Source organism: Eurytemora carolleeae, unplaced genomic scaffold, assembly GCF_000591075.1.
Source record: "Eurytemora carolleeae unplaced genomic scaffold, Eaff_2.0 scaffold401, whole genome shotgun sequence".
In the NCBI taxonomy this organism is placed as follows: domain Eukaryota; kingdom Metazoa; phylum Arthropoda; class Copepoda; order Calanoida; family Temoridae; genus Eurytemora; species Eurytemora carolleeae.
In genome coordinates, this window is record NW_019396469.1 from 335,246 (window position 1) to 361,753 (window position 26,508).

Here is a 26,508-nt window from a genome sequence, read left to right on the forward strand (position 1 = left end):
GGCAAATATTACGAGAAGTTGGTAGATCTGAAGCTGGGCTTTGAGCCCTTCTTTCAAGGCTTTTAGGGCGCTTAGCGCCCATCTTCTATTTAAATTTTGAACATGTTCTTTTTGTTAACATTTTAAAACAAAAAGAAAATTTTTTGCGGATTTAAAAAAAAATCGCGGATTTTCAAAAATTTAAATTTTTTTACAAAAATAAAAACCTTTAAAACACATTTTTAAAATTTTTTTTATCATTCATGAACCTTCCCTGTGGTCACGTGATGTCCAACAAAAAATTTGGGCCCGATCGGTTCAGCCGTTTTGACGTTTATTGGATACAAACAGACAAGCCAAATTAATATATAGATAGTCTGATGCATGGCAATTATTGTTGTTAATCGTTTTAGTACGTTTTTTAAAACTGCTGTTATGAACAAACGGAACAAACCCCAAAATGATAGTTTTAGGAGGTTTTCATATCGTGCATATATATATATATCAGTTGAAACGCAACAATCTTCTTATAACATTTTAACCATATACCAATTGTTTCATGCATTTATGCAATCATCAGTATGAGAATATATTAACTATTTGTTAATCTGGTCTTTAACACAAAAACTGTCAACACTTTAATTGATGGAGCAGGCGAAGGCAGGTGACCATGAGCCACAACAATTACTCTTCCATGTGACATATTATCTTCTTCCACTAGCAATTTTCAAATAAACAATTGAATTTTAAAAACAAAAACAAACAAATTTTCTTCGGGTTTAATTAGATCTTTCAAATTAATAATGAATTCTGATCTTTTATCATAATTCTTGAAAATATCTTTTAAATGTGTTAATATTCTTCCAATTTGATCAAACTACATACTAAGGTTATCAGTTATTTTCCAAACATAAACTAGAGAGAAACTAATTAAATTCAAATATTTTATTCGTCATAAGACGTATTTTCAAAGGTAATTTACTCAAGAATATATGTACACAATACATATGAAAACGATAAAAGATATCTCCTTTTTTTCAGTATTCTGAAATTGAGCGTCTTATCAGCTGAAAAATAAATTTGAAAACCAGATTGCAGTGAAAATAAAAAATTGCGCAAGTCAAAATAAAATAAAATTTTATATGAAAAGTCAAAAATTCAAAATGAGAAATGTCTCAAATTAAAAATCCAAATTTAAATTGACGTACATTAAAATTCGGAATAAGATAATTTAAAACGAAAAAAGGCGCAAACTAAAATTATTCACGTGGATCTCAAAGCAGAATGTGCCATGTTTAAATTAAAAAATATCGCATACTAAAATTCAAAGTGACTTTGACACTACACTACTCTGAATCTGATTGCACAAGCATTTTACGCTTGGACTTCGGCTTCACCGGAGAATTTTCTTCTCCACTTTCTGCCTTATTTCCACGCTTTCTCTTTCTCTCACTCTCCCTGGCAGTTCGGTTCGGAATATTCTTCAAGGATAATGGAGTTCGAACCTTCGAGATAGGAGCTGGAGATGGATGAGCACTCCTACTTGGTGATCTGAAGGAGCTTCTTGAAGTGGGTGATGATCTTCTTGAAAGTGGAGATGTTGACCTTGACCTTGATCTTGAGATCGAGCGTGAAGGTGATCTTGAAATGGATTTAGATCTAGACCTAGACACTGAGCGGGACGGAGAACGGCTACAAAGCGGACTTCTGGGACTTCTTACTCGAGAATCAATAGATAAACGGGAATCGTCCATAAAGGAAATACGAGAGTCCTCCAACCTTGAATCATTGATCCTCGAATCGTCTATTATTGAATTATTAATCCTTGAATCGTCCAATCTTGAATCAAAGGACTGGGAAAACTTGTCTGGACTATTCCTAGATGAAGGACGACTAGTTCTTTGAGGAATTGTCGACTTTGGTCTACCAGCCTCTTCTTCTTCACTGTCGCTGTCGACAATTCTAAAAAATAAAAATCACTATTTTAGACAAAATAATTATACAGAATTCCAAGGGTTAAATGCGCCATTTTTCTATATAACAATGAATTGGGATTTGTTAGTCAAAATTGGTAGATTTGTTTAAAATTGTTAAATTTTTTTTCAAACCAACTAGCAAATTTTCTTGTTAAATCATAAGGCCTGTCACAAATTTCCTCCGAATTTGGGACTTAATATTAATTATAGAATTACGGGTAAATGAGAAAGTTGAAACTAACAAAAAAATTGTTGCTAACCTTTTAGTTTTCTTGGCAGAATTTACAGGGGTTGCTTCCTCTTCATCTGAGGAGAGAATTGAAGGTTTCTTCCTGGAATTCAACTCTTCATCCTCATCCTTACTAATAGATCCACTCCTCTCCTTCTCCTCACTACCATTCTCATCATCACTTGAATCCAACATAGACTTCAGAGTCTTTTTCTTCGCAGAATTTTCCGTGGATTTCTTCACAGACTTTTTCCCATTATCTGATGTGGCAACAGTCTTCTTGGACTTAGGTTCCGGTTTTGATTTGACTTTAGAGCTTTTGGAGCGTCCCTTTTTCATCACTGGGGACAGAGCATCTTCTCGGTTCAGCTCGTTGTTCTTAATTGGACCAGAGCTTTGGGGAGTAGGGTCGTCAACTCCCTCATCCTCACTAGAGTCAGGGGTAGTAGGTTTAACACTCTTCTTTTCCTTAGGTTTGGTCGTCTTCTTTTTGGAAGCTGCGGATACAGGACCTGGGTTAGGATCATCCACGCCTTCGTCGCTCGACGATACAGACAATTTCTTTTTCTTGGATTTCTTCGAAATTCCTGAACAATTAGAATTGGGATATTAGAGTAATAAATAAATTTTTGTCGATGAATAATAGAAAACTAACCCTTTATTTGGGTCGTTTTATAATATATCTTCTGCCAGGATCAAAATTTGGAAGGCAAATGTTAAGAACAAATTTTTTTTAATACAAATGGAGTACCGTCTGCAAAGCATGTTAAATCATAAATCATAGGGTAGTGCGGGCCGCGTCAGTTAAATCTCCTTTCTAATTCATACTCATTGGCCCCGATAAACCAACCAACTGAAAGCACTCAGATAATTACCTTCGTGGGAAGAGTCCACATTAATGTCGTCTCCGTCTTCGTCGGAATCCGAGCTGATATCACTCTCCTCGTCATTCAGCAGCTTGAGGAGCTTAGCCTTGTCCAAGACAACCTTCTTCTTCTTCATAACACTCTTCTCTTCCTCCTTAACAAGATCTTACTTTATTTCTTGCAGCAATAAATAATGATCAAACCCCCAGGGAGGAGGTATTAATTACTATTTCTTAAAGAAAAAACCTAGATTTTTCAGGAAAAATGTTATTTTAGGCCCCTGTTAGTGCCGGAGCTGGCCGCCAGGGGTTTACAAATCCTTGTAGGTTATCGGGCCGGTACAGCTGACCTCGCGGGGGAAGTTCTCGCGCTGGTTTCTTCCTGCGCGGGAGGAAATGTTCCTTAAATCTTATTCCTACCTCTGTTCAGTTTTAATGTTTATTTCTCATTTTATCCCTAATCCTTATAAATTCATTTAAACAGTAATCTGATCAAAGTTATTAAAGATAGCGTCGGTTTTCTAGCTTCTGCGTCTGATGACCGCGAATAAATCTAGCACGGAAATCTGTTTTATTTTAGTTCAGATAAAGGTTTAGGTCTCATCTTAGGTGGGAACCCTCTAAGCAATTAAAAAAATAAATCACCTTAGTTTTCGCTGCGTCCTTCTCGAGTTTTTCCGTGTCCTGAATGTCGTCTTCTTTCTCCTGTTCTTGAATATCGTCTTCCTTCTCTCTGTCACTATCAGTGTCTGAGTTAAGGAAGGATCTATTTGATTTCTTTTCTCTGGACTGTTTAGGCTTGCTGGCTGGTTTAGGAGTACTGCTAGAGGGCCCTGAATCCATACCAGGGACAGGTTCTCGTCTAAATTATTCATAAATCTGAACTGGGCTTTCAAGAGCGAACTATTTATTGTAACAATCTAAATAGTTTTAAATTTAAAAGCTACTTTTCCCTCAGCCATTTTTCTCTCCAAGTTTTTAAAATAATAATTTGATGCTTAGCTGACTTTTCTGATTATCAAAAATAATTTAACCTAAAGTAATTTTTTAAATGCAAAATATTTTAATTCTTTCGTTCAATATCCGACTATAATTCAACCAATAAAATTCTTTATGTTAAAAAAAATAACACACCAAAAGACAAGTCAGAATGTATTAAAAATGATAGATTAAAATTAAATGTAGAATTGAATATTTTCCGAATTTTAACTTTTCTACGTGGACAAAATTTACAGGATAACAAATAAATAAATTAAACTCCATAATCTAAAAAGTTTTTACCTAAAAGGCTGCCATTTGTTAGCTCCTCGTTTCTTCTTTTTCTTCTTCTTTTGTTCAACAATGTTCGCCAGGCCTCGAGAAACCTGATAAAAAAATTAAAATGATAAAAATAAAATTAAATATATTATTGTATATTGAAATATGTATTGAAAAATCATTATTGTCTTTCTAAATACATATGTAAATAAAGTTAAACTTTTAAAATAATTTCGCAAAAAATGTGCTCTTTAGAGTTTCTTTGAACCTTAAATCACTTTTCATTGTTTTTTTTTCATAAGTTTTCTTCAAGTTTTTCTTTCTTTCTCAGAGTGATTTTTAAATTTATTTTAATCATGCACTTGCACATGCATGCCACTTTATCTTGAACCCTTGGTTTTGAGTTAGCAAGATTCCTTTCTTAACTTTGCACCCCCGACCCTTTTTGTGTTAACAAAATCCCTTCTTGTAACTTCTTGTAACGCCCGTTTAAAAATAAACCTTGAGTAGATCTAGTTCAATGTTCTCCAGAGGATCCTCTACACCTTCAACTACCCGTCGAAGAACCAGTCCACGGCTCTATAATTAATCATTCATTTTAGACCTATCATAAACAACAATATAATCTTGATTTAAATTTGAATACATAACTGCATTTAAGTTTTTTTAGTCCTATATAAGGCTTTCGGGGCGATATTTTAACTTTTTAATGTGTTTTTATGTGTGAGCATTTTCTCTTTGTACATTAATTAAACAATAACAAAAAATTCGCGGATTTAGTTATTTTTTTGTGTGTGGATTTTCAAAGTTTTACCAAATCGATTTTTTAAAAAACAGATTTGTTATTTTGAGCATTCATAAACCTTCACTGGGGTCATGTGGGTTGTCTAAAAAATGTGGGGCCCGATCAGTTCCGCTGTTTTGACGTTTATTGGATACAAACGAACAGACAGACAAGCAAAGTATTTTATACTAGGCTCTTCTATTTCAACGTTTATCTGCGACTTATTGGCTTTATCTGTGAGCATCTTCTCTTTGTACAGTAAAAACAAAACAAAACAAAAGTTTGCAGATTTCATAATATTTTTTCGCGCATTTTCAAAATTTTACTAAATAAAACTTTTAAACAAAAATTTTTAAAATTTTGATCATTCATAAACCTTCCATGGGGTCACGTGAGGTCCCACACAAAATTTGGGCCCGATCGATTCAGCCGTTTTGACGCTTATTGAATACAAACAAACAGCAAACAATCAGACAGACAAGCTTTTATGTATAGATAAAATATTGATGACATTACAGGGGGATTTCAACAAAATCCCCCTGTAATCATGACATTCAGTAGTAAATATGGATTAGTGTCTAACTGTACCTTGAGTGCTCTGGCTCCAATATCCTGGGGTATTCTCCAGTATTGTTCTCCAGACACTGGAGCAGTCAATCCTACACTCTCCAGAACACTCTTAATATTTATTTCAACATAAGGCTCAAAAACAGATTCCACGCCCCAAACTCTAAGTTTTTGAATCCCCAAATCTTTGCAACCTGATATAAAGACATTTCTTAGTTTGAACATTCATTCATCAGAAAATTCAAAGATAGGACATTTCTAAATTAATAGACAATCATATTCATAGACCGAGAAAAATCGGTTTTCTTTGATAGCAAAAATAAAGATATACATTATACAATATACATCCATATCGTGCATGAAAAATAAAGACATACATTATACAATATACATCCATATCGTGCATGAAAAATAAAGATATACATTATACAATATACATCCATATCGTGCATGAAAAATAAAGATATACATTATACAATATACATCCATATCGTTTATGAAAAATAAAGATATACATTATACAATATACATCCATATCGTGCATGAAAAATAAAGATATACATTATACAATATACATCCATATCGTGCATGAAAAATAAAGATATACATTATACAATATACATCCATATCGTGCATGAAAAATAAAGATATACATTATACAATATACATCCATATCGTGCATGAAAAATAAAGATATACATTATACAATATACATCCATATCGTGCATGAAAAATAAAGATATACATTATACAATATACATCCATATCGTGCATGAAAAATAAAGATATACATTATACAATATACATCCATATCGTGCATGAAAAATAAAGATATACATTATACAATATACATCCATATCGTGCATGAAAAATAAAGATATACATTATACAATATACATCCATATCGTGCATGAAAAATAAAGATATACATTATACAATATACATCCATATCGTGCATGAAAAATAAAGATATACATTATACAATATACATCCATATCGTGCATGAAAAATAAAGATATACATTATACAATATACATCCATATCGTGCATGAAAAATAAAAATTTTTGAAAAGGAACTATTTAAGTATTTAAGTATTTAAGTATTTAAGTATTTAAGTATTTAATTATTTAATTATTTAAGTATTTAAGTATTTAAGTACTTAAGTATTAAAGTATTAAAGTATTAAAGTATTAAAGTATTTAAGTATTTAAGTATTTAAGTATTTAAGTATTTAAGTATTTAAGTATTTAAGTATTTAAGTATTTAAGTATTTAAGTATTTAAGTATTTAAGCATTTAAGTATTTAAGCATTTAAGTATTTAAGTATTTAAGTATTTAAGTATTTAAGTATTTAAGTATTTAAGTATTTAAGTTTTTAAGTATTGTATTTAAGTATTTAAGTATTTAAGTATTTAAGTATTTAAGTATTGTATTTAAGTATTTAAGTATTTAAGTATTTAAGTATCCATGAAAAATCTTCAAAATGTCTTTTCTTAGAAATGACATTCTTAGAAACGTATCAATACTTTTTTTTAGAGTAATTATACCTGGAACTTCTCGTCTAGGATTGCAAGCGCTTGTTCTTCAAGAAGAGGAACAAGAGGAACCTCGTCAGGTTCATCTTCAGTTTCCCGGTCCTCCCCCTCTCCCTTCAATACATCTCCTAACCAACCCAGTACACTGCCACGCCCCTCCCCACCATCCAACCACGCCCTACACGCTCCCACAACATCTAGACATAGTTTAAAGATATTTATTTTCCAGATTAAAACTTGAAGATTTTTAAAAGATTACAAAATATTAGGATTTAAATCAAGTAAATTGGTTATAATGCATTTTCATTTCTAGAGAAGTGATGTAAATGAAAATATTCAAATTAAAATCATTTTATCCATTCAGTCCTTTTGAAATGTTTCTGGAAAAACAGGGTCATTTGCAATAAATCTCGGAACAAAAAAAAATTCGTTAAAAAACGATTTTACAGAAACATATTTTATTTTGAAAATCCAACTTACAAATCCAAGAATACCTGTACTGGAAGCTGGTTGAGGTTGATCCTCTGCTTCTGTTTCTGAATCCTCGGATCCTGAACTAGAATCCTCCAGAGCAGAGTCGGACTCGGAGGCTGCTCCTCCTCCATCATCTCGCTTCTGCTGACGACGTTTACGCACCTTATAAATATATTCATCATCAAACACTCGTCATTCTTATCAATAATATGGTATAAATAGAAATGTAGGACTGCAAATTAAGGGAGACGATTTTTTTCCTGTTTGCTTATTTTAAAAATCTTAAATCAGAAGTTGTAAAACCATGCACAGATGTTTGAACTTTTTTCCTAAATTTCATGATAAGCATAGATCTTGTGTCGACATGCAGATAAATTTCATGATAAGCATAGATCTTGTGTCGACATGAAGATAAATTTCATGATAAGCATAGATCTTGTGTCGACATGAAGATAAATTTCATGATAAGCATAGATCTTGTGTCGACATGAAGATAAATTTCATGATAAGCATAGATCTTGTGTCGACATGCAGATAAATTTCATGATAAGCATAGATCTTGTGTCGACATGCAGATAAATTTCATGATAAGCATAGATCTTGTGTCGACATGCAGATAAATTTCATGATAAGNGTTGGAGAACTCAGACCGCCATCGGGTAAGCGCTCTAAAACACCCGGCCTCTACAATTAGTTTTTAAAAAGTTTGTCTCATTCACAACAGCACCCTTAATCCTTTGTTACAGAGAAAAGGTTAAAGGGCACCGTTGCGAATCGTAAATTCTACTGTTTATATAAGTCCCTTTAATAAAAACAAAGTTACCCTTCCAAGTTTTGATCTGTCCTGGCAAAGGCCAAGTTCCATTATTTTCTCAATCAGCTTCCCTTTAGACCTAGATAATATAAAATCAAACCATATACTTTTCTGCAGTTATAATTATGCTAATTACGACTAGCTGAAAACTGTTTTCAAAAAGCTCCCGTTTATTCCTTGAAATGCATCTTTTAAAAAGATGTTTAGAGACGACAATTGGTAAATTAGGGTAGCTTAGATTAACAATGGTAGACAAACACACAATATAAATAATTTTCATAAAGGAATCTTAGAAAACAATCATTCATAATTATCTAAAGACTTCATTAAACTACAAAAATATCTAGTAGCTTGAACAAACAAAAATCACTAACAACTTAAAAATCTTCATATTTGGCAATCAGAGACTTTCAACATGTTAACAATTATGTACTCGAGGTAATTTTCCATTTTTAAAAAAGTAAAAAAAAATGATTCAATATTTTTCACACTTGCTTGGGAATACAGCTCTGTCTGGAAATAAAGTTTGCATTTATGACCTACTCAACTAAGAACTTTTAAATCAAGCTAAAGACGTTCCCATGGATTTTACGAGTTCCCAAATTCAAATTTAAGGCAAATCGGTCGAGTTATCATTGGACATCTAAACAAAAAAAAAAAAGACAAACAAGGGACCTGAATGAAAATGGACAGAACCAAATATTCCAATTTTAATGTTTTTAATTTCTTCGGAGATTTCTTTGTCCTTACCTTGAAGTAAGTCCTGCCATTTTCCATTGTTCATGAATACGATTAGCAGGGTGTTCAGCATCCTGAAATATTGTTCATGAATATGGTTAGCAGGGTATTCAGCATCCTGAAATATTGTTCATGAATATAGTTAGCAGGGTGTTCAGCATCCTGAAATATTGTTCATGAATGTTAGCAGAGTGTTCAGCATCCTGAAATATTGTTCATGAATATAGTTAGCAGGGTATTCAACATCCTGAAATATTGTTCATGAATGTTAGCAGGGTGTTCAGCATCCTGAAATATTGTTCATGAATGCGATTAGCAGGGTGTTCAGCATCCTGAAATATTGTTCATGAATACGATTAGCAGGGTGTTCAGCATCCTGAAATATTGTTCATGAATGTTAGCAGGGTATTCAACATCCTGAAATATTGTTCATGAATATAGTTAGCAGGGTGTTCAGCATCCTGAAATATTGTTCATGAATGTTAGCAGGGTATTCAACATCCTAAAATATTCCTGAACTGGAATACATATTTAAAAAACAATAAATTGTTTTTTGTTAACATAATTTGAAATATCTTAAATTGTTTCTGAAGTTCGTTTACATATTTTTGTGATGGTCTGCTTATGAGATATGATAACTTTGATTCTTTTAATGCTCAAGTACAAATGCTTAAGTTAAGTTAATGTTTACCAGAATTAATTTTTAATATTTCGAAAAGAGATGGAGGTTCTCCGGACATGGGTATTTTATTCCACTAATTGCTTACCTAGACTGTCTAGTGCTATACATTTAGAAAAGGTGCAAAATTCATCAAATATTAAAACAAAAATATTCTGATTGCAATCATCACTATAATTTCAATAATAAGAAGAACTGAAAATAAACTGTCCTCCTTACAACACAGCCGTATCCATGTACTCACTCACATTCAAGAGATTCAAGGAAGTAAATTGATGTACACTACAGTGGATTCAAATACAAATAGTTAGGAAGTTAGGAACTTTTTTATAAGTTATGTCATCAATATTTCATGTGTTTTATATTGCAAAGATTTTTTTTATTGCGACGACTTTAATATCAGTTTCAGTAAATGTTTTACGCACTTTGTTCATAGTCTTATGACTCTTCCCGTTGTACAGTTTATAGTCTCATGACTCTTCCTGTTGTACATTTTACAGTCGGATTTTTTACAAGTAGTTCCCATGCAAAATTAGATAATAGCGTGGCCACGTCTTTTAATAGGATTCGCGTGTTTGATTGAGATTACCTTGTATTCCTGGTAGAGTTGAGTAATTTTCTCTATTTCTTCCTCCGACCATGTTCTCCTGGATCCCAGGGGTTTCCGGGTAATCTCCTGTACAATGTACATGTTTATATTAAACTCTTTACACAAAAAGGGTGAGTAGACGTTATTTCAAGTTCCATATATAAACCGTGGCATTAGTGCTTAGGATCCGGAGCCGTTGGACATTTTGGCTTCCTGGATCCGGATCCATAATAATATGCGGATACACGGATCCGGATCCAAGGGCCAAAATATCATTTAAAAACTGTGAGAAAAAAACTTGTTACTCCTAAAAATCAAATCTAAACTGAACTAAAAGAGAGATTATCAAATTTTTCTTATCACTGAATGGTTCATTAAAATAAGCGAATAAAAGAATAAAATTAACTTGAAAATTTTTCTTTTGTTCAAAAAATCGGAAAATCTTAAAGAAATTAAGACCTGAATCCGGATCCATTTTTTCCATTGGATAAAAATTAAATGGATCCTAAGCACTGACGAATCAAAATGGTACTTTTAAACTGAGACACCGTTGTTTTTCATCTTTTAAAGTCCTAAAACATTGTTTAAACCATTGTTTCTGCTGTAGCATAAATGCAAAACTGGGTTTTAAAGAAAATCAGACATGTCAACCCAAGTAGAGTCTAAAGACGACATAATTAAACATTTTCTTGATCCTTTTTTTAAACCACCTAATTTCTCCATTTCCCAAAAAGTGAAAAAATTATAAAGCGGAAGTATAAATTACTTTTAAAGAATTGGGAGGGGAATGGTTTTTTTTAATAAATATATATGACTATGAACCTAGCGTTGTCCAGGTTATCTATAATTACTCCAGCCGTTTACCCGCACTTTGGCGATTTTACCGGGAAACTAAATTTTCAAAATAAAAGTCGACCCACTCAATTCAGAATCTCTCCCGAGTTCCCCAATTAAACAAACAGACAGACAAACAGAGATTACAACATTATATATATATATATATATATATATATATATATAGATATACTCCTCTACCATAATGCTGGCGATGAGTCCGAGATCCCTTAGTTTGTTTCCAATCTGTCTCCTTGTTCTCTTCTCATGAATATACATAGATTCTATCTGATCCAGGATATCCGCCTCAGGGTTATCCGCCTCCATCTCCTTTACTTGTCTAAATATATATACATAGATTCTATCTGATCCAGAATATCCGCCTCCATCTACTTTACTTGTCTAAATATACATATATGGATTCTATCTGATCCAGGATATCCGCCTCAGGGTTATCCGCCTCCATCTCCTTTACTTGTCTATATATATATATATATGGATTCTATCTGATCCAGGATATCCGCCTCCATCTCTGTAAAACCTATACCTATACCTAAGGATATCCGCCTCAGGGTTATCCGCCTCCATCTCCTTTACTTGTCTACTTTACATGGATTATGTCCGCCTCCATCTCCTTTACTTATTTACATGGATCATATCCGTCCCATGATACCCGCCTCAGGATTATCCGCCTCCATCTCCTTTACTTGTCTAATAACATATTTATTTATATATATACTTTTCTAAATATATATATACATGGATTATGTCCGCCTCCATCTCCTTTACTTATTTACATGGATCATATCCGTCCCATGATACCCGTCTCAGGATTATCTGCCTCCATCTCCTTTACTTGTCTAAATACATATATACATGATTATATCCGTCCAATGATATCCACCTCAGGAGTATCCGCCTCAATCTCCTTACTTGTCTAAATAAATATACATGGATTATATCCGCCTCAATCTCTTTCACTTGTCCAAATACATATATACATGGATTATATCCGCCCCATGATATCCGCCTCAGGATTATTGTCTAAAAAAACAAAGATCCCTTTATTTCTACCTGAATATCTAGAGAAAAATCCTTTAATTCTACCTGAATATCTAGAGAACAATCCCTTTAATTCTACCTGAATATCTAGCGAACAATCCCTTTAATTCTACCTGAATATCTGCACGAGTTTAAGCTCGTCTTCCTCTGACCAGAATGATTTCTTCTGCTGCGCTGTGCTAGAGTGGGTTCCATATCCTATACAGAATAATTAAAGGGACTGGGGGAGTGACAGGACTGACTCGCAGTGCTGGGAATCTTATGTATACACTGTGAGTTCCCTGGCACTCATTAAGAAAATAAGGATATCTCCTTCTTCCTTGATCTAATACAGGTTTAAGGGTATCTTTTTAAATAGGAAAAAGCACTCTACAAATGAGTGAACGTACCAGGGGCGTAGTCAGAATACCAAGTTTCTACCTTCAACAATCTCTAGAGCATCCCTTGAAGTTTTCCAGAAGAGTAATTCCATAAATACTTTCTTATTGGATACAGCCACAGTCATGAACTAGAGGTAATATAAGTGTCGTAAAATCAGTTCCTTCTCAATATGTTAATCTAGCTAATTTTAGTATAAATGTTAAGATCATAGATACATAAGAATACAGATAGAACACTAGATGTCTTATTAACAAGATTTAGAAGTTTTTTGTAGACAATAAACCTGAGGCGGAGCCCGAAGGGTTACGCGCATGCTCTTTCTCTCTCTGTCTTGTAATTCAACGGGGCATGAGCTTAACTCCGATTCATCGACATAGGTTCAAATCCCATAAGGTCAAACGACATAGGATAAAACGACCCAGGGTCAAACGACCTAGGTTCAAACCACAAACGGTCAAATACGCGACAAACGGTAGAACGACACAAGGTCAAAAAGTGCCAAAAAGGGGCAAATTTAATTTAGACTATTTCTGGTTAATTTGAACCCCCCCCCCATCCTATCAATTTTGTACATGGTACATAATTGATCATGCAGCGCCCGGCCCCTAGTCTGTCCTAGCCGCAGCGCTGCCCCCCCCCAATCTGTCCTAGCCGCAGCACTCGGCCCAGAAATTGTCTTAACCTAACCTAACCCTGATATAATACATAAAATATTTTTTCCCATTTTACCCTTTGTCGTTCTACCCTTTTTCGCGTTTTTGACCGTTTGTCGTTTGACCCTATATCGGTGAACCAACAGGTTCTATCTGTTTTGTTCTTAATCTATGGTTAAGATACAATGTCGACCCCTATTTCTAGAGTAGTATTCAGTATTTAAGTATCACAACTGTTCCATTTAAACCTTAGTTCGATAGACAACAAAGATATCCTTATAAGAACAAATTAAATTTCGGAGCACACTGTGTGCGAATGCAATTAAGTTTCAGCTAACAAATATGGGATGCCCATCATCCTCGACCAGAGAAAAGATTGTAATGGTACCTATATAAATATGACATGATACTCTGCAAATAGAGGGTCAACTGAGGTTACGTCAGCAGTTTCTAATAACAAGATAAAAACCTGGCGAAGAATGAACTTGCCAAATTTAGCAAGTTCCCGCAGATTCGCATCTTCTGGTTTCGCTTTCAGATCGTTCCAAATTCTCTGGAACACTCTGAAAATTGCTGCCTGGAACAGAATAGCCGGTGTTCCACAATCCACTGCTATTCTATGGAACATCTTGATAATGTTGTGGTTTGTAGATTTGCTGTTGTTCTCGTAGTTACTGAAGAGAATACCAAAAGGTTTGACAACATTCTTGACAGCAAACCTAGATTTTAAATTCAATTTAATTTAAATTTTTATTCTTTACAGTTCTCATGCCGGCCAGGGGGCGGAGAGGTACAAACAGGAAATACTTTTTATAAAACTTTTGCAATTCTGTTTATTTACAATAAAACACTTTATTGTAAATAAACAAATTTCTGAACCATGACCTTCCTAATTCCCAGTCCAGGAAAAGTTCGTACTTCTTAAAAAATTCTAATGTTGCAGCACAACTTATTATTGGGCTGTCCTTCTATGTCAAATGAAAGCACATTACAATAAAATAAGCGTCCTGAGGCCGAATTTAAAGAATTTGAGCCGCGACTCAAATATGGTTGGTTCCACATAGTGTTTCAAGATTTTAGCCAGCGCTCAATTTAAACCGGTTTTGGGGGGATTTGAGACGCGGCTCAAATTGATTAAATTCGGACTCTGGATACCTGGCAACAAAACTTTTAAAATCAAATTCTTGTTCCACGGAGTAAACTCTTCTCTCCTCCTCTTCTTCCTCTTCATCCTCCTCCTCCTCACGTTCATTCTCATCCCTTCCTTCATCCCCACCATCTTCAGGAGAAAATTTATGAAGGAAGACACAAGATTGATTATATTTGTCGGAATTAAAAATAACGAAAAAATCTTAGAATCTCGTGGAGGACGAATATTTTTACATTTTTTCTCTCCATAATTTTTGTGGGGTAAATAGCTTTTTCCCAGAAAGTCATGTTTATAACGACTGGTCGGTCCAAAATAGAAACAATTCGCGTAAAAATGTTTTGATTTTATTTTGTTTAATTAAAATATAAAAAGTTAAAGGGTGACAAGTAAATCAACACTCAAAGCTAAAAATCGGTTAATATCAAAATGCCTTACTTGCTTGATCTCCGAGACCTAAATCCGCGAAAAGTATTTCTCTGAGTGCCATAAAATCATCCTCCGCCTCGGATTCCGCCGCACCGAATGCATCGCCTTCGGTCCACACTTCTCTTAAACAAAAATTTATTCATCTTTTTAGGTTAAAAGCGATATTTGCTAAGACGCTGAATATCATAACAGTTAAAGACTACTTGAAGATTATCATTGATCTTTGAAAAAAATGTACCGTTCATTTGTCGACCTAATTTTAGAAATATGATTAAACACTAAACAGTATCATAAATTAATTATTAGTTCTAAAATGGAGTCTACTGATGTCAAAATTACTGGAGAAAACAATTACTCAATCTAGATCTTATCTTAACAATTTAAATATAAACAAAAATCATTAAAGGCAGCTCCCCTTTTCTATTCAATATTAGCGACAGTACAGATTTTACAAGTTGAAATGAAGAAGAAAAAAATGTTGGGATATTAGACGTTCTAAGTTCTTTCGGAACATTGAATTCTAAATATGCAATTTCCTTACACTTAGTCAAATTTTGACCTTGGCAGAAGTTAAATGCAAAATACGACCACAGAACGATGCAAAAACGAACGGGTCGTAACGATCGTTTTCGGATCGTTTTTGCACTATTTTTTGGTTAAAGATATTGCTAAATACAGTTTTAAAATCTTTCACGTTTTTTTTCTAAAAACGATCCAAACGTGTAAGAACAGTATTTTAGCACGAAATTATAAAATTCACCTTGAAGCCCTGAGGAGCGCAATGGCTAGATCAGGTTTAACAGAAACCAAAGCAGTCTAGGGGTAAGAACAGGTGTCAGGTCAAATTGTATAAAACATAAAATATAAAAGTATAAATATTTATTTTATTTAAGACTAATTAAGTAATTTTAAATAGATTTTCGGTCAATGCTTAGGATCCATTTAATTCTGATACGGATCCTGATTCTGGATTCTGGATCCGCACTAGAAAACAATGGATTCAGGTCATTTCTCTAAAATTTACTGAGCAGAATTTTTCATTTTTTTTTTGCTTATTTTTATACTAAAACTTGATGAACCATTCAGAAGTCAGGAAATTTTATAATCTCTCTTTCTTCAAAAGTACAGATTATGGTTTAGAGTAAAAAAGTTTTTTTTTTTGCAGTTTTTGGTTGATATTTTGAACCTTGGACCCGGATCCGGATCCAGGAAGCCAAAATCTTGAGGATCCAACGGATCCGGATCCTAAGCAGTGACATGTCTCATTTACAACAGTACCCTTTAAACCTTTAACTGAGAAACAGTACCCTTTAAACCTTTAACTGAGAAACAGTACCCTTTAAACCTTTAACTGAGAAACAATGAGTTTTTAAGTGCTAAATTCTGATTGTACCTTTATTATCTCTACTACACTAAACCGTAAGTCACTTACAGAGTAAAACCAAATTGGAAAAATCAATTTTTAGATGGCAAACAAAAGGATTTCTCAGACGAAGGTAAACCGGGTAAAGTTCTGTCAATTAAACATTTCCCTCTTTTTAAAAAGAGAGTCACATAAACTAAAGAGGACAGTTCTTTCAAATAAAAAACATTTGTAGTCACAACAATAGTTAGTGAATTAAAGTTTTCAACCTGAATTCTCTTCATGGCTTGTATTTTCTGATCTTCTATTGGAATATCAGATGCAGCGTCGAAAGGAATCACGTCAGTTGGAAGAGATCCTAAAAATCAAATTATTTTTTAACTCTTAAAAATCAAATTATTTTTGAAATTCTAATTTTATCAAATTATTTTTGAAACTATCATTTTTTAAGTTCCCGACGTTGTTCTTGATACGAAAAAATCACAGAAAAATCATCATACAAGATATATCTTGATATATGTAAAGTTTTTCAAGTTTTTTACTGTCGAAAACTTTACTTATATGTGACCAAAAGCGTTGAATAAATGTATTTTTTTTTGCATTACAATCATAAATAGAGTTTGAGAGCTATTACCTTTCCCTTGAAGAAGGGAAGAAAGCTGTGGAGAAACAAGATCCCATTGTTCTTCTTTTCCTTGTCTTTCTCCCCCACCCGGGGGAACCACACTCTTCTTCTTCCCAGACTTAGACATTTTCTTCTTCGACTTTTTGCTGACCAGGAGGTGGCTCTTCTTGGACATATGTTCCATTAGCTTCAAGAATACGTGGGTAGTTCGGACAAGATCCGTTAGATATCCTAGATACAAGAAATTCAAGAATACGTCTGTAGTTCGGACAAGATCTGTTAGATATCCTAGATACAAGAAATTCAAGAATACGTCTGTAGTTCGGACAAGATCCGTTAGATATCCTAGATACAAGAAATTCAAGAATACGTCTGTAGTTTGGACAAGATCCGTTAGATATCCTAGATACAAGAAATCCAAGAATACGTGGGTAGTTTGGACAAGATCCGTTAGATATCCTAGATACAAACGTGGGTAGTTTGGACAAGATCCGTTAGATATCCTAGATACAAGAAATTCAAGAATACGTGGGTAGTTTGGACAAGATCCGTTAGATATCCTAGATACAAGAAATCCAAGAATAGGATAATCTTATGAGAATAGAAATGTAATATTTAATTGTGTTGTTTTGTAAAAATGGCTTCCGGTAAAATAACAAAGCTTTAATTATAATAATAATAGAGGGGACATGAAGCACTCTTCAAAAGTCTATATTCACAAAAAAAACTAAAAAAACACCTTTGGTCATCCTATCTGGATTAAAGGATGAGAGCTGCTGAAGACAGAGTTCTCTGTACTCTGGTTCATAGAATACACCTGCTCTAATCACCCGACCCGCCTCTCGTACTCTATCATCCTGTCAATACAGTATCATAAGTTTCCATTTTGAACGAGAATAAGGTTCCTATCATCAGATTTTAAAATGTTCACCGAATTTAGCGAGTCAGCCTAATTTTACACTTTATGCCTAGTCAAAGAAATAAAGAAGACGACAGCCATTCAAAATTCTAGTGGTTAATAAGGAGAGAAAAAGCCTTACCTTCGATCCCTCCATCTGAACTAGATTTAACAGCAGTTCCTCATAGGCCCGAACTGCAAGATGCATTCTAAATAAAAAATGGGGTCTTAGTCCCACTAGTCCCATATCTCATTTTAGATTGTACGGCGGGGCCTAAGAACGGAATTAGAACTTTCTCTGATTGGACATATCTCAAATCAAATCAAATCAAATCAAATCAAATCAAATCAAATCAAATCAAATCAAATCAAATCAAATCAAATCAAATCAAACCAAACCATCAAACTTTGCAGGGATGTCTTAAGGCTCCTTAATGTCAAGTCTTTCATTGAACAATTGAAAATTGTAAGTTTATATAAGATAGGTGCCATCTTAAATATCTAACAGCCGCCATTTAAATCTTGAAATACATTTTTTGGCGCCATTTGAATTTTAAATCTGGGTTCTAGAATGGCCGCCATTTTGGATTATCAATAAACGCCATTTTGGATTATCAATGAAAGCCATTTTGTATTTGAACCATTTAGACACAATCTTACAATTCTTGTTTGATGATTCCTACCTTTTAGCCCACATGAGATATTTAGGTCTGTTTCTCTTTTCAAACTCGAAATTATCCCTGTAGTTTTCAATCTGCTGCTGTAGGAAGTGGAAGCACTGCTTAGACAAGGTCTCACTGACTAGTTCAATCTAGATATTTAAAGGGACTGTAGACGTAATTTCAAGTGGCCATTTAATTACAAAGAGTCATTTCCGATTCACAGCGGTTTCCTTTAAACCTTTGGCTGGACACAAAAGATTTATAGTTTTCCTGTTTTCTTTCTGAAATTGATAACTTTCAATTGTGACCTCTCTGTAAGTGACTTACAGATTCAAACAACAGAAACAGGGAGGGGCGAAATTTGATTTTGAGGGCCTGGGGTGGGGGGTAGAGGAGGGCTAGCCCACCAGGCGAAAAAGTTTTTTGTAATTCATCCACTAGTTGTATTTGTTCACTATATTGTCCCTTAATCGTAGGTCTGCGCAGTCCTAAGTAGTAAATAGTTCCTGGCAGTACTTGACTATATTCTGTCCATAATTCATTCTATTTTCTTTTTGATGTTTGCACGTAAGGAGCTTATCTCCGTGTTTCCACTTATAGTCTGCGTAAGTCCTAATAGTCCAATATAATCCTTATAATATTTCTTGTTAACCTTAATAAAATATGTATTGTAATACTCATAAGAAGTAACATATAAACCGGTTATTTTGAGAGGATAAATTAATAATGACTGACTTTCTTTAAGGCGAAAACAAGAAAATATTTAGAAATTCTATTAGAAATTATGCGCGAAGCACCAAAAAATTTTAGTAATTTTTCTTAATTGACAAAATTTGATAAAAGAAGGTCCACGATCATGATCATGCAGGACTTAAGTGTGGGTGGGGGGGGGAGGGAACTCGGTTTGCCCCCCCCCCCCTAGTTGTGCTACTGCCGTAAACATATTTCGATATTTCTATGATGTCCTCTTCAGTTATATAGATAAGCATATATGCATACGAGTGACAATAAGATATGGAACGCTATGTAGTATGTGTTCATAACTTAAATATGCTAAGGATGAATAAAAGAGGAATATAATCAGATTTTGATATAAAAAGTCAAAATCATACTTGTTTAACCCCCCCCCCCCTAAGCATAAATTATAATATTTCACCTTGAACTCAAATCCTCTATTGAACTCCATGAAGAACTTCATTGCCCAGAGGTAGTAGCTCTCATCGTTAAGCTGGGCTCTCTGTCTATTCAACGCATCCTTTAAGAATTTAGATTAGATACTATTACTCAAAGTAAGTAGTGACTAGGACTCAGTTCTAAAGGTGACAGAACCGGTTCTAACAATACATGCCAATCAACACTGTTATGATCGGCAACTCGGCTCTACATGGCTCACAGCTGGTTCATAAAAATCCAAAAACTCAATATTATTAATTTTCATTTAAAGACTCTTTTCTAATACTTTCCCTAAATGATCATCCTAGGTTTGATGTGCCTCAAACTTCGATTGGAGTGAAAAGTAAAAATAATGTTAATAAAAACAAGAAACAAGAAGCAAGAAGAAAAAATAAATTGAACAGAAAAAAGTGGAAGGGAAATCTCTTGACAGTAGAGATGGGTGCTTAAAGCAAGATAACAAGAAAGAAGAAGAAAACTATAAACAGGAAAATTAGAAGGAGATTGATCTCTACACTATCCATTTTTTTCACCGATAGCGATTAAAGACAAATACACAGGATGGCAGACGTCCCATCCCCCCCTCTATGTCCTACTCGAGATAAAAAACTGGAAAATGTGTAAAACTCCCCCCTCTCCCCCTCCATCAAGAATTTTATTGAAAGTTAGTTAGCTAAGAATGCAGGAGCTGACACAATATCATGACTGAAGCAAAATTTGAAAACAATCAAGGGGGAGAGTAACCTTGCCACTCTCAATATATAGAATATTGATACAGGGCTCCAAAAAATAGTTCTGCCTCTGCAATTTAGCTAGCTGCATGCAGAAAACATCCAAAAAATTAATTTATTTTTATTTTCAAAATTAGCCAAAGTATTATTGAAGGATGGACAAGGAATTTAATTAAAATAAATTATTAAAGTTAAAAAAATAATGTTATTTTAGGCCCCTGTTAGTGACGGAACTGGCCGCCAGGGGGTTACAAATCCTTGTACTTTACCGTGACGGTACAGCTGACCTCTCGGGGGAAAGTTTCTGTGTATGGGATTTCCATAACATAAGTCGTTACATAGGATTTTCATATAATGATTAGTTTGTTTTCAATCGGAAAGCTCTAGCTTTTCTTCACACCTTGTGCTCTTTTTAGTTTTCAAAAACTTTCTCTCTAGAAGTTCTCTTCTAGGTATTTTCCACACTGTGTCTAGTTTTAGCCTTAAAAAAATTTATTACTGGGAATTTTTTCTTTATTTGCGTTAATCTTTGAATAAGAAAATAACTAAAAGTATATAGCCAACAGGACTCAGTCCCAAAAATGATGGGCGGATTATTAGTAACTAATAATTTGGTAACTAACATTTTGGTAACTAACAATTTGGTAACTAATATTTTGGTAACTAACAATTTGGTAACCTAACAATTTGGAACTTGACAATTTGTTAACTAACAATTTGTATAATTGAAACTAATGTTTCACAATCATTGTTTGCATATTCATTTGTTGAATACATAGAGAGATAAAATAATATACAGGAATTCTTAAATTGTAGTATGACAAATCCACTAAAACTGATTGTAAACTTCACAATCTCACATCTCAAAATGGCAGGGTACAAGTTTCTGCGAACATCGAGGGGAGGTGTAATGCTGCAGGATTCTCAACAATTTTAGTATTACATGAAAAAAAAATACACCGGAGGGAGGACGAAGGAAGTCCTGTTATAGTTCATCACTTAAAGGTCCTTGTTCCTTTGAACAAACTGGTTTTCATAATCATAATAATGTAGCGGACATCACTAAAATGTAAATGATATATGAAAGTTTAATCATGAATCTTTAAATAGTCCTGCTTATTTCATTTTAGAATTTTGTTGTAAACCAAATATCTGAACTAAATCAATTAAGACTAAATATTTTTTAATTTCAGTATTTTAAGATGAGTATACTTATTTCTTTAATAAATACCTTGACAACATTCATCAGATGATTGTACGCAGAGTAAATAAACTCTACGCAGAACTCCTTCAAGAAAATACGCACTGCGAGAGTAGAACGACGCACCTAAAAAAATGCACAAAGATGACAATGTACATTGAACACAGGGGATATATTTTTTCTAGAAAAACCTAATTAATATAAGAAAAAAATTTACGTTTCTTCAAAATTAATTCAAATTAAAATAAATAGGGCTTAAATAAATAAATTTTTAATTGTAAGATTTAAATTCCTTGATAATTGAAAATCCAAATTTGATATCATCTGAATTTTAAAAATAAAAAATCCGGTGTGGTGATAAAAATAAATAAATATAATTACTCGATTTGGGCAGTTCTGAATATTCGTGAATTGTCCCTTTTATTAAGATTACCTGGTCTGTATCCTCTGGTGTTCGTCTGTTTTTAGCTTTCTTTAATCCTCTCTTTTCTTTATCCAAATCCAGGGATTGTAAATCATGGATTGGTTTATGTATCACAAGTTCCTTTTCCCCTACTCCCTAAATATGGATTTATGGATCACCAGACCCTACCCACCTCAAAGGGACTATTCAGGTAAAATGAAAGGGGGTACAGGCTGAAGCCTAAAATTTATTGGAGTTGATCGCGACCAATATTAGAAGGAATTGCATTTAAACATTTTTCATATAAGGTTACCTTAAAGTTTTGAAGAACGTAAGTGCCTCCAAACCTAAATAAAAATACACATGAATCCGACCATTAAAAAATTAAATGAGCCAAGTTTTTGGAATGAGAGATTTTTAAGTTTTAAAATGCAGCTTGATTTATTATCCAACGGTCACTGAGGTCCCATTGATTGACACTTAAAATTTGAGTTTTAAGAGCTAGAATATTTCTTCTTCTTCCTTTAGTAGATATTATGCCACTTGATCCCGATAAAGATTGTTTATTAAGGTTGCTTACTCTCGATGCGCTCCAATATACGGAAAATATTGTCTCCTAAGAGACAGTTAAATTCGTAAATGAAGTCACTAGTACAGGGAGAATAGTGACGTCATTTACAGAATTCCCTGTCCATTACTTAGAGCACGACATTTCCCGTACTTGAAGCACACCGAGATTTAGCAACCCTAATCAACACCTTGATCTGATACCGCATATTTTTTGCGGACCATGATCCAGGGAGCTCAAATGTTTTCAGAGCTGTCTTTGTAATTGTGACTATTAAAAAGGGAAATGTCCGATTTACAACAATACCAATAAAACGTGCATCCGATCAATGTCGTGGAAATGAAATATATAATTGTTTTTCTAGCTTAAAAACTTTATACATTGTAACATTTTACTCTACTGGTTCTGTAGCATAGATTCGAAATTCACTTTAATCACTTTAGTAAAGATACCAAAATTGAAAATCATCAATTTTCAGAAATAAAAATAAATATATTAATCTCATTCATTCCTGATCATACAGATCTTCTGAAGGTACAATTGTGAATTTACATGCATGGAGGGTCAGTAGAAATAACGTCCATATTCCCTTTAGAGTGATGAATTACACTAAATGATTATCTTGCCTTGAATGTCGAGTAGAAACAATTTTTCTAGCTTTTAGTTTACGCTGCTCTTCTTCTACACGTTGAACTCTCCTGAGAAATGCACAATATTAAAAATAGTTTCAAGAAATAAACTTTGTCACCCTACACCAGCCTCCCCCAAGTACCTGAGAGCCTCCTCGTCCTTCTGTTTCTCCTCCTCTGACCTCGAGAGGCTGGAGGATGCCAGGGCCGATGGGTCCTATAAAGTGTACAGTATATAAGCGGAACTCGTAGATTTTTATGTTATCAATATTATTTTAACAGGGGTTTATAATTTCCCCGATATAAGGATTGTTTCAGGTTTCTTAGCTGAATCTGGGATAATCACTGATTATTTGGGTCAAAATTAACAAGCCAGCACTAAAAAACCACGTGTGTATTTTTTACGGAGAAATCTTTTAATGTTTTTTTTTCGCTGAATTATGGAAAATAAATGATTTTAAGGGAAAAATAAATTAATTTTTTGGGTAAAAGTTTGAAAATTGAAAGAAAGAAAAAAAGTTAGCGTTTCATGTAAAATTTTTAATTTTCCCCTATNATCTCTAGCACACGAACACAGTATCTCAAGTACATGATTACAGAAAACAGCATTTTTAAAACATGAATGCAATATTTTTAAAACATGAATGCAATATTTCTAGAACATGAATACAGTGTCTCTAGCTCATGAACAGTATCTCTAGTACATGAACAGTATCTCTAGTACATGAATAAAGTATCTCTAGTTCATGAATACAGTATCTCTAGTACATGAAAACATCATCTCTAGTACATGAATACGGTATCTCAGTATCCTACCTGTTCTCTTAACATTAGAGTAATTATCTCTAGAACATGAATACAGTAATGCATTTCACTGTCTGCGGATCCAATGTACAGAAGCAGATCCTATAAAAACAGGTTTTTACAGTTCTAAAAAGTGAGATTTAAAATGTATCTTAGACAGCATGTATGTTCTGTTTTGGAAGTCTAGTGCTCAGTTAACTGCATCAAAATGACTGCTTTAATTAAGATCATAATTGTCAGTTTCACTAAGGTATCCTTTAACCTTCATTGAAGATTAAACTTTTAAAATTAGGATCATCTTCAGGATTATTATGTACATCAAAGAACTGTCATCATTTTAGACAAGTTAGCGAGATTTGAGGACAGGGTCAGCAGGTATTTATAGTTTATTTTACCTGAATACCAGATTGTTGAAGCACCCAGAGAACCTGATCGTGAATAGTAGCATCACCATCAGTTCTACCCTCATGACGGACATTAGCGGGGACTAAATAAGGATTTGATTACGAATAGTACCATCCCCATCAGTTTTACCTTCATGACGGACATTGTGTGGACTAAAATAAGGATTTGGTTATGAACAGTTTTATAGTACTATCCCCAATTGTTCTACCCTTATTTCAGACATTTGCAGGAAATAAAGAAAATATACATTAATATGTATTTTTTTTAAATATACCCCCCCCCCCCCCCCGGGGGAAATCATTAATTTCATACAGATGTCAGTGATGTTTTTTTAGGAGAGAACTTTTAAAAAGGACGAAAAAACTTTCTAAAAGTTGATGTTCAATCTATTATTTCCCCTCAGCGCAGTGTTTTGGATCTATTTCATGTTGATACGATTCGTGCATCATTATTAATGCTGATCTCTTCACAAAATTTTTTTTTACCATTAGAATCACATTTTGCAGGGATGGCTTCATTTTTATGAAAAACCTCGTTTTTCCATTCAATGATTAGGAAGGTTTAAATGATCTCTCATCCCTGTAAGAGAAACAAGTTTTTTTCCGATGTTTACGATCATAAACATTTCCTTCAGATTCGTATTATCTTTTTTCCGCTTATTTTGATGCTAATACTTAATAAATAATTCAGAGATTATGAAATTTTAATGAAAGCTCATTAGTGACAGTTGAGATTTGTGTTTAAAGTGATAGAAATTAGTTTTGATTGGTATTTTGCCCCTTAGGTCCGGATATCAGCATATTTGTGCATATCCTGTTACGGATCCAACGGATCCGGATCCTAAGCACTGGTTTTGATATTCCGTCCCTTGTATCCGGATCCGGATTCGGATTCACGGAGCTCAAATGTAGCAGATCTTGATATGAATCCTTAGTACTGTCACCCTGTGAATAAAATATTCTTACCTTGTAGAATATTACGAATGAGAATGAGAATTCTTTCCAGAACTAATTTATCATCCTCTAGTCTCTCATCCCAGTCCTTCTTCAGTAGAACACTAAAATTACATGGTTTAAAGGTAAGGTTAAATAAAGCAGTGACTAATTTTGATGCGTATCCGGATCCAGGTCATGAACATTTCTTTAAGATTTACTAAATTAATTTAACATAGCAGAATTCTCACATTTTCTTCTTTTGATTTTGCTTCTTGGATCCGGATCCAGGAATCCAAAATCAAGGGGACCGGATCCAACGGATCCTGATCCGAAGCATGCTCTGAATAAAAGAAACGAACCGTTACTTGTTCATCTTTATGTGTAGCCATTTTTTGTTGTTGTTGAAAAAAAGTACTTTGAAAATCATTCGTTCAATGCCCCCGAAAAGCATAACAAGAAAAAAGGCAGAGAATTTTGGTGGTCAGTGAATAAAAATCTTTCACTCCTTCAATAAAGATATCCATTTTTCACCCCCCCCCCCCCCCATAAGTTGGATAATGGATATTTTCAAAGAAAATACCATCCAATTAAAAAACTTTTCTAGTACTACAAGTTACACATTTAGTTTAGAAATTCCTTTCAGATCAAATAAAGGAAAGATAAAAATAACCATCTTGGAGATCCTAATATTACGAAAATAACATCTTAGACATTAAACATTGATTTTAAATACCTTAAAGATTTGGAGATAATCTTCCAAACATCTTTGTCTACAAAAGCCTAAAAGATTGTTATACTAAAAAGGATATCTGTAAAAAGTAGCAATCTCTGTCTGTTTCTTTGTCCATTCATATCACATGAACCCATTGGACCGATTTGCCACAAATTTTGATTTGATTGGAGAACTTGGTAGAACAACAGAAATGTTTTTAGCTTGGTTAAAAAATTCTAAGTTGACCATGTTGATCTTTAAAAAGATAAAGGGGATGGTGGAGTTGGCACATTTGATGTAGGTTTTTGGTTCAAATCTTCCAATTTTTTGGGTGCACGCCTAATTAGTGATCGAAATTCCTAAAATAAAATAAAATTGAATTTTAATGACCTCTACCAACCCCCCA

At 33.7% G+C, this 26,508-nt stretch overlaps 1 protein-coding gene across 1 annotated transcript in view; it reads right to left on the minus strand.

Annotated features, from left to right (window-relative positions):
- Positions 1 to 1,150: 1,150 nt before the first annotated feature.
- The window catches only part of LOC111703881 (protein timeless homolog), a 28,930-nt gene continuing 3,572 nt past the window's right edge, over positions 1,151 to 26,508 (minus strand). The window contains exons 6-39 of the mRNA XM_023475963.1: positions 26,124 to 26,170; positions 25,421 to 25,512; positions 24,446 to 24,537; positions 24,063 to 24,152; positions 23,390 to 23,463; positions 23,244 to 23,315; positions 22,363 to 22,396; positions 22,080 to 22,205; positions 21,677 to 21,772; positions 19,698 to 19,796; positions 18,563 to 18,690; positions 18,022 to 18,088; positions 17,721 to 17,838; positions 16,991 to 17,212; positions 16,626 to 16,714; positions 15,754 to 15,809; positions 15,003 to 15,115; positions 14,573 to 14,696; positions 13,887 to 14,136; positions 12,804 to 12,891; positions 12,497 to 12,581; positions 11,523 to 11,661; positions 10,488 to 10,574; positions 9,232 to 9,293; positions 8,491 to 8,560; positions 7,688 to 7,829; positions 7,206 to 7,390; positions 5,679 to 5,768; positions 4,808 to 4,885; positions 4,331 to 4,413; positions 3,695 to 3,911; positions 3,060 to 3,204; positions 2,216 to 2,771; positions 1,151 to 1,941 (exon numbers count right to left, since the gene is read on the minus strand). Coding sequence (XP_023331731.1) covers positions 1,326 to 1,941; positions 2,216 to 2,771; positions 3,060 to 3,204; positions 3,695 to 3,911; positions 4,331 to 4,413; positions 4,808 to 4,885; positions 5,679 to 5,768; positions 7,206 to 7,390; positions 7,688 to 7,829; positions 8,491 to 8,560; positions 9,232 to 9,293; positions 10,488 to 10,574; positions 11,523 to 11,661; positions 12,497 to 12,581; positions 12,804 to 12,891; positions 13,887 to 14,136; positions 14,573 to 14,696; positions 15,003 to 15,115; positions 15,754 to 15,809; positions 16,626 to 16,714; positions 16,991 to 17,212; positions 17,721 to 17,838; positions 18,022 to 18,088; positions 18,563 to 18,690; positions 19,698 to 19,796; positions 21,677 to 21,772; positions 22,080 to 22,205; positions 22,363 to 22,396; positions 23,244 to 23,315; positions 23,390 to 23,463; positions 24,063 to 24,152; positions 24,446 to 24,537; positions 25,421 to 25,512; positions 26,124 to 26,170 — 4,632 coding nt within the window. The 3' untranslated portion in view covers positions 1,151 to 1,325. The remainder of the gene's footprint in view (positions 1,942 to 2,215; positions 2,772 to 3,059; positions 3,205 to 3,694; positions 3,912 to 4,330; positions 4,414 to 4,807; positions 4,886 to 5,678; positions 5,769 to 7,205; positions 7,391 to 7,687; positions 7,830 to 8,490; positions 8,561 to 9,231; positions 9,294 to 10,487; positions 10,575 to 11,522; positions 11,662 to 12,496; positions 12,582 to 12,803; positions 12,892 to 13,886; positions 14,137 to 14,572; positions 14,697 to 15,002; positions 15,116 to 15,753; positions 15,810 to 16,625; positions 16,715 to 16,990; positions 17,213 to 17,720; positions 17,839 to 18,021; positions 18,089 to 18,562; positions 18,691 to 19,697; positions 19,797 to 21,676; positions 21,773 to 22,079; positions 22,206 to 22,362; positions 22,397 to 23,243; positions 23,316 to 23,389; positions 23,464 to 24,062; positions 24,153 to 24,445; positions 24,538 to 25,420; positions 25,513 to 26,123; positions 26,171 to 26,508) is intronic.